Source organism: Cavia porcellus, unplaced genomic scaffold (genome assembly GCF_034190915.1).
Source record: "Cavia porcellus strain 051 isolate PalLab524CR breed Dunkin Hartley unplaced genomic scaffold, mCavPor4.1 scaffold_12, whole genome shotgun sequence".
In the NCBI taxonomy this organism is placed as follows: Eukaryota; Metazoa; Chordata; class Mammalia; order Rodentia; family Caviidae; genus Cavia; species Cavia porcellus.
The window spans coordinates 83,636,959-83,650,760 of NW_026947495.1; the positions used below are offsets into that span (position 1 = coordinate 83,636,959).

At 58.0% G+C, this 13,802-nt stretch overlaps 1 protein-coding gene across 1 annotated transcript in view; it reads left to right on the top strand.

The window, feature by feature from the left end:
* Positions 1–3,061: 3,061 nt before the first annotated feature.
* Positions 3,062–13,802, top strand: part of Aox1 (aldehyde oxidase 1) — a 37,409-nt gene continuing 26,668 nt past the window's right edge. Inside the window, 8 exon segments of the mRNA NM_001308442.1 lie at positions 3,062–3,119; positions 7,160–7,217; positions 8,843–8,939; positions 10,385–10,493; positions 10,708–10,834; positions 11,674–11,735; positions 12,282–12,368; positions 13,352–13,432. Coding sequence (NP_001295371.1) covers positions 3,078–3,119; positions 7,160–7,217; positions 8,843–8,939; positions 10,385–10,493; positions 10,708–10,834; positions 11,674–11,735; positions 12,282–12,368; positions 13,352–13,432 — 663 coding nt within the window. The 5' untranslated portion in view covers positions 3,062–3,077.

A 13,802-nucleotide genomic window follows, 5' to 3' on the forward strand; every position in this document is an offset into this window, starting at 1 on the left:
CCTTGTTTCACTTGTCTGTTGGCCTGCTTTGGGCAGCAGGGCTGGGCAGCTGCTGGAACCTACCTGGAGCCTCCTGCCCCTCCCCCTCCCCTGCCCCTCCCCCCTGTCAGCTTGTCTGTCTCAGAACCGGGGCAGGGAGGGAGGGACCTTGGGAGATGGGCTGCACTGTGGCCCTTTCGGCCTCTTTGGGCTTTGGGCTTTGTTCTAACTGTCCTAGCAGTGAGTGGTGGGCAGCTGGCGTCTACTGCTTTCACACCACAGTCAGCTCTATTCTGCCTCGGAGTGGACACTCCTTCCACCAGCTCGGGCCTGCACCGGGGGCAGATGTGTGGCAGCTCTTCCTAGGATCACGCTCTGAGTTCCACGGGGGCAGGGCCCCGAGACCTGGCCTGACCAAGAGGACGCGTGGGTTGGCGAGGCTGGAGCCCTGCGCGGCAGCCATCTCCTCTCATGGCCCAGAGCGCAGCGTCCGCGGCTTGCTTCTCCCAAACAACTGCCAGGACTGGACTAAAGACTCACACCAGAACCGCACTGTTTGCTTATCTTTATTTCTGATTTCTTTTTATGAGACTTAATTTTTTCCTTTCCCATGAAATTATTTTGTATTTTATAGAGATAAATTGTATCATCTTTTTCATTACTGGTAGAATTTGGTCACAGTAAGAATTTCCTAATCCTGAGTTGTAAAAGTAATTACCTGTGGTTTCATTTTTCTCTTGGGGTTTGCTTTAATGTACGGTGTGAAGTGTGGGAGCAAGCGTTCCCTTTTCCATTAGTTGAAAAGTCCATGTTGTCCACTGCTGACTTCAGGTGACCGTGTCAGTGTTGTGTGCTTAAATTTATTTCTTGATCTTTTTGTCTTCTAATCCGGTGTATCTAATAATCGGTGCTCTGGTGTTTTAGAATTCTCTTCTACAGGTTTTGCACACTGTTAGTGACCTTGGGCTTAGGTGTTTGTCCTTTTCTGGGAAGTGTAAAGGAGGTCTCTTTGATTCCCACTTCTGACTGCTCTGGCATGCGGAGTGGTGACCGACTCCCATGTCCTCTCCCGTCAGGACTGTGATACCCGTTTCCTGGCACACTCCCGGGAACCAGCTGCTGTCCCTCCCTCCTGCCCTGCTCGTGGCTTTTTCTTTGCTGATTACTCAGCTGCAGTGGGGACAGTGAGCGCCCTGGTCTCATTTCTGATTCTCACGAGAACAGCCCTGGTTTTACCCAATCGAGGAAGAGGGTGCTTTAGGGGCTTATTTATATTTATAATCATATTAATATTTATATTTATAATCATAAAAATTTATATTTATAATCATATTAAAATAAGCCAACTGCTATTTGAGTGCTTTTTTGAAAAGAAGATAATTGGAACTTGTCAGATGCCTTTTGGCATTGCTAGACTTTATTAGGGCCAGGAGATAGAAAGTGAACCATACAAACCTGAGAAGGCCGGGGCACCACTAGAGCCTCAGGAGCCAACACTTCTGGGGCCCCCACCCCAGCTCTGGGGAGCCATGGAGGCCGGGCCAGGCACAGGGGCTCCTGGTATGCAGCTGCTGGTGCAGGATTCGCTGCTGGCCCCTGTGAGACAGCAGGAGCCACCCGCTGTGCTGCTCAGCGCTCCTACTAGGTGAACCACTCCAGAGCGACTGGAGACTCCAGGCTGCCCGCTGGAGACTGCAGGGGAAGGGATCTTTGAGAAAAGCTTCGCAGAACCCCGGCCTCAGGGAGTACAGCAGAGAAGTGGGGGTGTCAGAGCCACGTCAGCTTAGTAATCAGACCCTAAACGCTCTGGGGTTGTCCTGAAATTTGTTGATGCAGTGATCTATGTCACATCTCAACTCACGCCCAGCGCCCAGCTTTGTCCTTTGCTGCAGGGCGCCAGGCGCCCAGTTCATTCCTATTCTGCAGCTGACTTCTTAACTCCCCCAGTAGGGGGCACTAGATGGAAGCGGGAATTAAATTGCAGCTTGGCTTGGCTTACCTGAGTCTCCTGTCAGCACCTGTTTTATCTGGGGCACTAATTCCCATAGCTGGGATGCTCTGTGGTATCCACAACTTAAGGAGAGGTTTGTTTGGCTCAGTTTCAAAGGATTTGGCCACTTGCTCCAAGGCAGGAGGATGGAGCCAAGGCCCTTGGCTCACAGTGGCCAGGGAGCAGAGCAGTCACCCTTCCCACTGCTGGCCTTGCTGCCCTCCTGCCTCTCAGCATCTCGGTTTAAAGAGATCTGAGCAGAGTCACTGCGGGCCAGACCTCTCCAGCCCCCATCTCCGACCTTTCCAAGCTCCTCCTACAAACACCGGGTCAGGCACAGACATGCAGTGAGCCCACTTCTGGCACTAGTTTTCTGTCTTAGTCGCTTTCCCGTCACCAACACAGGACCAACAGCTGATCCAGCCAGAGTGGGAGTAAAGGCCAGGCTCGCTGGTGTGCGCTGCTCCCCAAGTACCCCTCACCCTCCTGGCACGGCCACCTCCACATGCGTGTAAGTGGCACAGACCATATTCAAATCCTGCAGGATTCAGGCCTTTTAGAAAACCTTTCCAGTGTTCGTGTCAGCGTGTGTGTGTGTGTGCCTCACACGTGCGTTCAAAGTCCACTGCGAGCTGGGCTCTGCAGCAGTCACGCCAGGCCAGGGCTCCTCCCATTCTTGTTCTTCACAGACACGCTTTGGAAATTTCCACCATAAACTTTGTGTTTAGATAAATAAATGAGGCAGGAAGATTTCCTAGCTGTGCTGAGTGAGAAGTCTGGAAAATGACTGCTGGGGCCCCTGGGAGCTTCCAGAGTTTAGGGTGCAGAGGAAACTGAAAGCGGATCCCAGCTGCAGCCTGAGCCGGGCCAGCAGAGGTCTCACAGGCCCTCTGCGGGAGCCAGGGACTGCCTCCCGCCTGGGGACAGCGCTGTTGACCCGGTCAGGCCGGATAGGGCGGGGACACCACGTGAGGCTGTGGGGGAGGGTGTCGAGAGCCCTGCAGCGTCACTGGAGGGGCGGGACCAGGGGACAAGCGGGGCCGTAACCACCTCGCCGCTCTGCACTGGTCCACACCAGCTAGCTGCACCCAGCACGGAAGCAGGCGGCATGGAGCCCAGCACACTGTACTTCTACGTGAACGGCCGCAGGGTGAGGCAGCTCTGGGGACCCTGGGAACCCACCAAGCCTGTGTGGGGACCCTCAGGCCAGGACATAGAGGGACAGGGCCTGCAGTTGGGGTCAGAGTCAGGGTCAAGGCCAAGTTACCCTTGCCATCCCGGACCCAGGACCCAGCACCTCATAGCCACACACACTGCACTCTGCAGGGTCCAGATCACAGCACACACGACATAATTTGAAGGGGAAACGGAACAGGGCTTCCAGGTGCATGGCCTGTGGTCCCTGGCAAGGGGCCCAGGCCATGCTGTAGGCTCAGTCCCCCAGGGTCCCTCAGCACCCCAACTCAGGTCTTTCAGTAGGACGCACCGCACCCAGGACCAGACCCAGAGCCAGTGAGGCCCCCCCTGGAGGACAGAGGGGACTGAGGACATGGCAGTCAGCACAGCTGGCCTCGCCACTGCCACTGGAACCAACACAGGACCCAGGCAGTCTGGAGCCGGTGCTCAGTCCCCGCAGGGCTCAACACTCAGCAGAGTGGACGCCACTGGCCTGCGTGCTGGGCAGTGGTACAAAGCCAGGCCACATGTGTAAGTGGTAGGTAGCTAAACCAGAGAATGAGCTGGTACAAAGGCCCAGCAGGGCAGCAACAGTGGGCAGGAACGGCTCCTGAAGATGGGGCAGACACTAGGACCTCACAGAATGAGGAGGAGCAGCCAGCCAAGCACCTGGGAGGTGGCATTTTAGGCAGAGGGTCCAGTGCAGAAGTCCTGTGGCAGCCTAATGGCTGCTGGCAGGATTGGTGCCCTGGACACCTGAGGGGGTGACAAGAAAGGTTTCAAGGTGACAGCAGAACTCACATTCTCCCCTTCCTCCCTGCTTCCAAAAATGCTGCCCTGGGGTTCGAGGCCAGGCACACTCTTGTCCGACCGCCACTTTCTCTGGGCACTCAGCAAACTCCAGAGAGAGCAGTGTGGCCTCTGCTGTTCCCACCTGGGACTGCCCCTGCCCTCCCCTCCGGCTACCCAGCTGTCAGCCCTGGAAGCTGTCCTACCCCTGGGAGGAGGGCAGGTCAGATGTGCTGTGGGGCTGAGGGCTTCTCCCGGAGGGGAACTTAGAGCCTGCTCTTGGGAAGCACCTGGGCCAGCTTTGGGCTCTGCTCTGTGCCCTCCACCAAATCCCACCTGGTCATGGGTCCCATCACAGACACCCCAGGGTCCCACCCGCTCACCAGGCCTGAGGCCCGGCGGCCTGGATGTAGCCAGGGGTGGGTTCGGGGAAGCCACTGCTCCAGGGGCAGCGAGGCTGTGAGCAAAGGTGTGGGCGTGAATGAATTCCTCACCCTGCAGTCTGCTTCTGGGTTGTGTCAGAGCCTCAGCTTAGTATCTCCAAGCCTCAGTTTACCCTCTGCAACATGGAGCCCAGGGAAAGCCAGTTCCCAGGGCCGGGTGAGGATGGAGCCCAAGAAGGAGCACAGCTCTGCGGCCAAGGCCACTCCTGTCCGGCCTGGCAGGCAGCTGGCTTCCTGTGCACAGGGAGCTGGGCCAAGGGCTGGGCTCTGCTGCTCTGGTTGCCGGGAAAGGGGGTTCAGTGCTAGGAAAGGGGTCTCTGGGCTGCCCTGACCCTGCCCACGCCCCTCTTCCTCTCTGCCCACCCCTTCTTGCACGCCCCTCCCTCTTGCCCTCGTTGCTGGCTCTGCCTCTGCTCCACACTGTCCTAGGCTTGGTGGGGAGGGCTGGTGTGGGAGCAGAGGGACACAGAGGGACAACACAGGCGTCATCCTGACTCCATGGTGCCCGGGCTGTGCCAAGGCGGTCCTGTCCTCTGCAGTCCCTGTCCACCTGCCCAGAGATACAACTGGCGCAGGCTCCTGCTGCACTCTGGGGCTCCAGGGACAAGGGACAAGGGACAAGAAGTTCCCCGGACCCTGCTGCCTTCTCCTCCGCATGCACCCAGCACCAAGAGGACACGCGTGCATGGCACGGAACCCAGGACCAGACCACAGGGAGGCCCCACAGGCCCCAGAGGGACACACCAGCAGCTCCTGGGCCCTGACTTGAGTTTTCCAATCATTTACTTATGTTTCCAAGAGGAAGTACAAAGGGCAGATGACAGAATACCCTGTGGCTGGTTATAGGTCTTTGTCATTAATTGCTAGGCAGAATTCACTCTCACAGACACAGCAGCTACACCAGGTGTCTGAGGCCGGGCTCGGGAGCAGGAGAAACCCTCCTGGGCACCCAGAGTGTCCAGTTTGTCGCTTTCTAACCATGGGAGCAGACTGTGACTCCCAGCCTCAACCTTCAACAGCATTAGAAATATGCTTAGCATTAGAAATACAAACTTAAAAATCTTCTCCACGCTAAAATAACTTCAGCCAGCCACACTAAGCCTGGAACACCTGCCGCAGACGGCCGACCGCAGGCCTTCCCAGGGTATGTGGGTCCTCCACAGCGCTCACAAACCGGCCGCCGTGGCCCACCATCTCACTCTCTGCCACCAGCTTAGCCAGATCTTGTCTCCGTGAGCCCCAACTCTGTGCTTGACCCTGTGTGTGCGCGTAGGATTCCTCTCAGCTGTGCAGGCACACGTCTAACACGTGGGCTCAAACAATACATGAGTTGGTTTCTCCTGCACAAAGTATTTCTGGGGCAGAAACTGTGAGGGTGGCCCAGAAAGTTCATGGTATTATCTGGGACCAGGGTTTCTTGTCTCTTTTCTTGAATTGCTATTACTGTGTTACCTCATGGTGTAAGGTGGCTGCAGGGGTTCCAGTCATTTCATTTCTATCGTTGGAAAGAAAGGGGAGCACATGCCGGCATGGGAGGTAGCCAGCATTTTTTGCTGTTATGGCATCTCTGCTGTTCTATTTGCTTCTGCTTAGCTGCCCCAGTCTGTGAATACCATTCCTCCCTTCCCATAGCAAACCCCATCACCATAACCGTGTTTTATCTGATTAATGAGACTCAGAAGGAGTATGGCGGGGAGCACTGAGTCAGAGTCGGAACAGGAAGAACCCAGAAGCAGGCGAGGACCACAGGCAGCTCCTCCAGGGGCTTAGCCCAGGAGTTTGGGGTTTGTCTTGCACCCCAGGAACTCTGGTGTGGCCACATGTGCCTGCTGGTTGGGCTCTCCAGTCCTGTCACAGAGGTTCAGCCAGGAATCGCCATCACTCGGGGGCCTTGTGGAGTCCGCAGGGTGCGAGTGGAGCCCAGCAAGTGTGCGGGCAGGCGGGTCCGTGAGCCTGTGCAGAGTGTAGTGGCACAGCGTAGGCTTAGAAGCTCGGGCTTTGCAGCGTGAGTGATCTCAGGGCCACCAGACGGAGAACCAGGTTGGGCCAGAAGGAATGCAGTAGGTTGGCCCTCAAGGGCCAGCGAGGTGGTGGATTCGGGGAACCCGCTTGCACAGTGCACCTGCACACACGCACCTCTGTCCCGCAGCCCTGCTTCCTCAGCTGGGCAGCCTAGCTCTACCTGGCCCTGGCCACTGAGAGCTGCGAGCAAGGGGGTGGCCGAGAGAGGCGCTGCCCCTTCCATCCCACGGGGGGAACTGACTCTGACTTGGGGAGGGTGATTCCACCTTGGAACTTGTGAAGAATTCCACACGTCTCTCTAAGAAACCTTACATTTTTAATCTGCAGATAGCCGCACAGCCACATAGTCGTCGTGTCGACGCGTGCTGTGCCCTCCTCCGTCTCTGTGTCAGCAGGGTTGGCCTGGCCTCCTGGGAAGGAGCTGTGTGACAGGCGTGTGCCTTGGCTTCCCAGAGCAGCCGGCACCCCTGTGTCTGTGTGTTCCGCTACCCTCTGTCTTTCCTTGGCCAGCCACTTACTGGCTAGAAGCAGGACAGGAGCCAGAGAGCAGCGACCTTCAGCACTGGATGGCAGCAGGGGTGGGGACGGGGCTGGAGGACCAGCCTTGGGTCAGGGGTCCCCGGCCACACAGAACTGGCTGGAGAAATTGAGCAGCAGGCTCACGGCTGTGCAGTCCCTCAGCCAGCGTGGCAGGGCTTGCTGTGCCGGCCGCATGCCTGCTTACTGTGTGTGTATAACGCTTCAATTTCTCTCTCCACAGGTGACAGAGAAAAATGTGGATCCTGAAACAATGCTGTTGCCTTACCTGAGGAGGAATCGTATCCTTTCCTTTGCTTCATGTGTGTGCACACGTGTGTGAGGAGGTGTGCACGTGGTACGTGCACACATATGTGCACCCACTGAGATTACTTTTCTTTCACTGCTGAGACAAAACACCCAACACCCAAAATGAAGGAAGCGGGGCTTATTTAGCTCACAGTTTGTGGAGGTTTCAGTCTGCAATCAGCTGCCTCCAAGGCAGGGTGGCCTGGCACAGGGGAAGCCGTTCATGGCGGGGAAGACAGCAAAAGCAGCCAGAGCAAAGAGGGAGGAGCACTCTTATCTTTTGAGCCTCGTCAGATAAGAGTTCAGAGGTCCCCTCAGGGCTGCACTGCCGCAGCCCCAGGCGCCGCTCTAGAAAGCCCTGGCTTCGGTTTTGCACACAGCGCAATGGTGTTGCTGTCAGGAGAAGCAAGGTCTCTCCAACGTCTGCAGTGCTGCACATTTGCATGGTATAAAATGTGAAACTCAAATAGAAATTAAGGATGCATGTCAAGGGGGACTGATCAAGCTTCTTTCAGCACAGGGTTACAGTATTTACTCTTTCTTCCACAGCTAATCATCCTGCCTGCTGGAGGAAAAGGCACAAGAATCTCCTAAAATGGAGAAATTAAAGCTGAGAGCTTCCCAGCCTGCTGTGCTGGAGCTCAGGGGCCAGGGAGGCAGCAGAGCCCGCTGCCACTCTGTGCACAATGCTCTGGGGCGGTGAGCTCACGTCTCTCCCAGGGCCCCTGTCATGCTCAGCTCCAAGGCTCAGTGACCACCCAGAGTTATGCAGGTCCCTGCCAGGAGCACAAAGTCGGTGTGGTAATCAAGAGCAACAGAGCATCCCAGGTGACTGGACTTCTAGGACACAGAGAGCAAGACCCCTGCAGAGTTTCCCAGCAGGAGGGGAGGCCGTGGGGTGGGAGCTGAGAAAGCACCAGCCTACCCAGGGGAAGAGGGAGCCAAGGCAGTGGACTCCCTGCCCCCACGCCACCCAGCTCAAGTCACTGAGGGGCAGGGACCTGTGAGGAGGGGGCTGGGGTCCGTGCACAGTGCAGGCTCCTGGGGCCAGCACCGTCCTAGCGAAGGAGTCTTCCCAGTGCCCTGTTCCCTGTCTCCTGCTCCCACAGAGGACGCCAGGGCACTAGGTCCAGTCTGGAAGGCATGCCCAGCAGGGGCCAGGTCTGGAGTCCTGTTCTGGTGGTTCCTCCTATTCTGCATTGCTGCATGGGGTCCTGCAATCCTGTCAAAATTCCAGGTGAAGGAAAGAGGCCCTGGGTAGTGAGGGGACACCCTTGTCCCCCCTGTGGAGAGCCACACATGATACTGACAATTATGGCCACTGGCTAGCATCGCCTACCTCTTGGCAGGGGCGGCTACAACCAGGGATTTGCATGGGACGAAAATCTGGGTTCCCATTGCTAAAGAATATAAGATAGCAGACATGCGGTGTGACTAGCAGTGCCTGCAGCCAAAAGGCAGAGAGGGGGGACACCACGGCCAGCATGACACAGGCCCCCTGGGCTCCTCGTCCCGCTTTGCGCTTCACAAAGGTCAGAGCTGTTCCGGAGAGGAGGGTGGAGACACACGCGCATGCACACACACAGGTTCACATGTTGTCTTTAACCATGGCCTCCAGTGCGGCTCACGGGGACCAAATATGGCTGCGGCGGTGGGGGCTGTGGTGCCTGCACCGTGATGGTCTCCCGCTACGACCGCGGCACCGGGCAGATAAGGTACTGAGTGTGGCTTGAATGCACTTTGCTCCTGCACTTGGTCAAGATACCCCGAGCACCAGGGTGAAAGCATTGGTTCTGGCATGAGGGACCGAGGTGGCAAGAGGACGGCTTGGGTGGACTGTCCCAGGGAGGCCTCCATGGTCACAGTCTGCCTGGCAACGGCTGCATGGCTCACTCTGCCGGCCTGAGTCCTGCTCCCTTCTCTGGCCCGGGATGCACCCTCCCGCACAGCCAAGTGTGGGTTTCTGGGTGAGCCCCGATCACCACCCCTGCTGGAAACCAGCAGTGCCTCCCCTGGGCCTGACGGCTCTTAAGTCCAGGGTCCTTCCGTGGAGCCAGGGGTCTGTAACATTCACGCTCCTCCCTATCCTGGGCTCCAGGTCTGCACCCCTCACTCACACAATTGCCTGTTCCCCAACCTCCACAGAGGCAGGGGAGGGCAGATGTAAGTCATGCTGGCCGCTAGCTCCCAGGTCCCCACCAATTTGGTGTCTTGCTCCATATGGCTGCACTGCCTTGGCCTCTGCTGGGCTTGCATTTGGGCCTCCACTCCTCTGGTTCTTTGTGAAAGAGGAGAAGCCCAGAGAGGTTCTTTTGACTCTTCCTCTGCACCCCACTTTCAGTGGGCAAGTTCGGACAGTGCATCCTGCTGTGTGTTTCAGTCTGTTTCACCCACCCAGCACAGCCCAAGGTGCCCAAAGTCAGTCTGGGTTCTCCCCATTCCGGCCTCAGGCTGATTCCTCCTCCATTGTCCTGGAAAGAGAACATCTCCGGATCTCAAGAGAGAGAGAATCTCAAGAGAGAGATTATAATTAAAAATTATCTTTTATTTTGCTCTTTATTTATAATTTGGGTTTCTCAGGGCAACTATGTGATATTTAATCTGTGTGTCTGATTTATTCCACTTAGCATTGTGGTCTCAAGATGCCTCCATGTTCCTACAAATGCCTCACGCCTACCCTTCTTTATGGCAGAGTAGTACTCCACAGTGTACATGCCACCTTTTCTTTATCCTCTCCTCTGTTGATGGGCATCAGGCTGCTTCCAAGGTTTAGCAGTTGAGTCCTGCTGCTGAGAATGTGACGTGCACAGATGCTGTCAGATGGCATCTGTGACTGTTCATTAGCCACTCGCAATTGTTCGGAAGGCGGAGGCCTTTGGAACTTTCTAGCACTAGTTTTGGGGCTGAGCACTTCTGCCTCTCTCTGCCTGGCTTCCCTTCCAAGGAGCCGTGTTGCTCTGTCCCTCTGTCCCTGGGCTAACGGAAGTACTGGGTGCGGGGATCCCCTGGGAAGAGCGTGCGGCGCTGGTGTAACCTGGGCTGCATCAGCTCCGGCCCTGCTGCCGCGGCCCCCGCGTGTGAGCGAGGCCGAGCAGTGCGCAAGTCGGGGCGTCGCGCTTCCCTGCCGGGGGTCTCCGCCCCACCGCGTCTCTCCCCGCAGACACTACCCGGCCTGCGCCTGCCTGACGCCCCTCTGCTCGCTGCATGGCGCGGCCGTCACCACGGTGGAGGGCGTGGGGAGCACGAGGACGCGGCTCCACCCGGTGCAGGTGAGCGGGGTCCGGGAGCGGGGGCGGGTGCAGAAGGCCCTCGGCTCCGCCTCCCGCCCCTCCTGGCGGGTAATTCGCCGTCCGGCTGAAGAGCGGCCTCTGGCGCAGGGCGCGGGCCTTCGGGTCTTCGCAGGCGCCCCGGGCGGGCGCAGGGCGGGAGGCTTCCGGGCCTCGCCGGGGTCCTGACGGCTCCGGGACTTGCGCTCTGCCGCAGGAGCGGATCGCCAAGAGCCACGGCACGCAGTGCGGCTTCTGCACGCCCGGGATGGTGATGTCGCTGTACGCCCTGCTCCGCAGCCACCCGCAGCCCTCGGAGGAGCAGCTGCTGGAGGCCCTCGCAGGTGGGTGTGGCGGGCTGCAGGCCCCGCCCCGGGCCCCGCCCACTGCCGCCGTCCCGGCCGAGACCCTGACGGGTGGGTGTGGTCTGGGCTGCCGGCCCCGCCTCCAACCCCGCCCACCGCGGGAGGCTGGAGCGGTGCTTGTACAGCTTTGACCTAAGCGTGGGTGGTGATGGCGCGGTCGCACTGTCACGCCCGGTACCACACGCTAGCTCAGCCGCATTCACAGACAAGGGATGGTGGTCGCCCATCCAGAGCGAGCCAGCTCTGCGGAACAGCGTCTGTAGAGCCGGAGCTCCAAGGCTGACCCAGCCCTGCTTTAGGCCCATGTTTTCTGCTCCTTTCACGGCGTTCAGCCCTTCCTGTTGAGCTGCCTGCTCTAGTGGCCATCAAACCCAAGCTCTCCATTCCATTCGTCCTCGGAAAGCGCAGCTGTGTTCCCGGCCTCTCCTAGGCAGGCAGGGTCTCAGGACAGAGTCCAGGGCAGCAGGGCAGGGGCCCCGTGGCTGCACCTGAGGCCTAGTGCTCCCGGAGACACTTGGAGCGGCTCCGTGGGATCATTCCACAGAGCTGCGCTACGCTCGCTCGAGAGCTCAATGTGTACATGCCTGCACGTGTGTGTGCGTGCCACATGAGTGTGTGCACAAGTACATGAGTGTGTGCATGTGCATGCACGTGTGAGATGTGAATGTGTGTGTGTGATCTTTGCCAAGGTCCTAAACAGTTTGGTAAAAGCACTCCCAAGCTCATTTCCTCTGTAGTCCAAACCCTGAGGTGTAAAGTGGGCAGGCAGGGTCCTCATTTCTGCCATCACCGAGTCCTGGTGAGAGTTTCTCCTGCAGGTAACCTGTGCCGCTGCACGGGGTACAGACCCATCCTGGACGCGGGCAAGACTTTCTGCAAGGTCAGTGCAGGGCCCACACTGAGGGTGTCTCTCTGCTGCAATAGGCGCAGCTGTGCTCGCAGGGCAGGGCTGCTCCTGACTGCAGGTCCATCCCAGCAGCGTTGGACTGACCCGTGCGGGGCTCCTGAGCTGGCTGTGCTGGCCCCCTTGCTGCTGTCGGGGTGGCTGCGTCAGGCACAATCAGGGAGTCGCACGTGGCCAGGCAGCCAGGGCCATCTGCAGAGTCCAAGGAGGAAACCACACCGGGTCAGGCGCCGTTGATGGGCATGGTCAGTGTTGAGAATGCAGGTTATCAGTGCCTTGAGTCGCTCGTTTCAATATTTATTGGCGCTTCTGGGCTTAGTTATAGACTTTACATAGAGCAACTCATTTAATAATCACTGCCTATCAGATTTTTTAATCAGTTGCTTTTTAATGAGAGGTGGCTTGCATATGTTTAGCCGTGATGATATCAGCTGTCTTGTCTTTTCAAGTGGTCGGCACTAGTGTATTTCACACCTGAAGAATCAGCACTAAGTTCCCACGATTTGCTTTTTTGCTCGTTAGACTTCTGGCTGCTGCCAAAGCAAAGAAAACGGAGTCTGCTGTCTCGACCAAGGAGTGAACGGAGTGCAGGAAGCAGAGGGAGAGCAGGTCAGTGAGCTCGGTCACAGCAAGCAAGCAAGATGCCAGTGCTGCCGAGCCTGGTGTCTCCTGTCCCTGCCCCGTGTCCCCTGGCCCGAGAGGGGCCAGAAGGGGTGACTTCCCCTCAATACAGCACAGAGGGGTGGGGCCAGGCACAATCAGACATTCAAATCGGAGGGACCCTGCAGCCCTCCATTCAAAGGAGCAGGATGTGTCTGAGGGGACAGACGCCAGCATCACCCCCCACCCTGCCCCGTCCCACACGGAGGCCGTGAGCTGAAGTGTCACCCTGACCCACACCTGACCAGGAGGCAGTGGAAAGTTAAATTGTTTAAAAATCTGTCCCAGCCGCTCTGTCCCTTGTCCTGACACCCAACCCCTGCACTGGGGCTGCTCCAGGGGAGGAGATTGGATTCTGAGAGCCCCTGAGGTTCTCCAAGCTGCTGGTTCTGAGCTGGGTTCGTGGAGCAGCAGGTGCTGAAGACAGTGAGTGGCAGGCCAGGGGGCTCCCAGAGGTTGTGCCTATGAGGCTGAGGACATCCGCAAGGGTGACTGGCCCAGCCCGGGGATCCCTGGAGGGCCCCGGGTGGGGTTCATGTGCCTCCTGTCCATCTCTCAGCCAGCTTCCCCAAAGGATTTCCGGAATCGGAGCTGAGCTGCTAGATGACAGCACACTGTCACCCGGGATGTGCGTGGTCAGCTGCTCCAGGCAGTGCTGTGGCTCTCCTGGGCCTGCTTTGCCGGCCGGCACTGGGGGTGCCCCACGGCCTGGCAATGCATATGTGCCCACAGCTCTCTGGCGGCGGGGGGCAGGGGGGCTCCCAGCAGGGTGTGCTGAAATGCTGGGACTCCTGCAGTGAGGACAAAAAAGAAAACACAGCCCACACCAAGCTCCATGAGGCCATGGTTCCGGGCATGGCTGGGGGTTCCGGAACGTCACCCCAGGAGTGGGGGATAGGGGAACCCTGACTTTTGGTCCTTTCTCTTTTAAGACAAGTCAAGAGCTTTGCTCAGAAGAGGAGTTTGTGCCGCTGGACCCAACTCAGGAGCTGATATTTCCTCCCGAGCTGATGGTGAGGAGCCAGTGTTGACCCCTTCCAGAGGAATGAGCAGCTCAGGCAGCTTGGCGCCCCTGGCTCCTTCCCCGTGCCAGCGCAGCTCCAGTGTGGCACAGGGAGAGGCGGGGCTGTGGTCAGAAAGCCCCGTGGTCATGGCGCCTGCAGATATGGACAGGCTTCTGCCCCATCCTGTGCAGCACATTCATTCATAGACTGCTTGACAGTGTGCGGGGTGTTGGTGGGTTTTACACACTTGAGGGGGTTCCTTGAGATACAGGCACCCCAGGTCCAGCCCTGCTTGCCTTCACCCCGAGCTCTGATTCCTGGGCAGCCTGCCTCTGTATCCCTCTCCAGCAAAGCTGCCCCTGCCTCCTCTGTCCCTGCA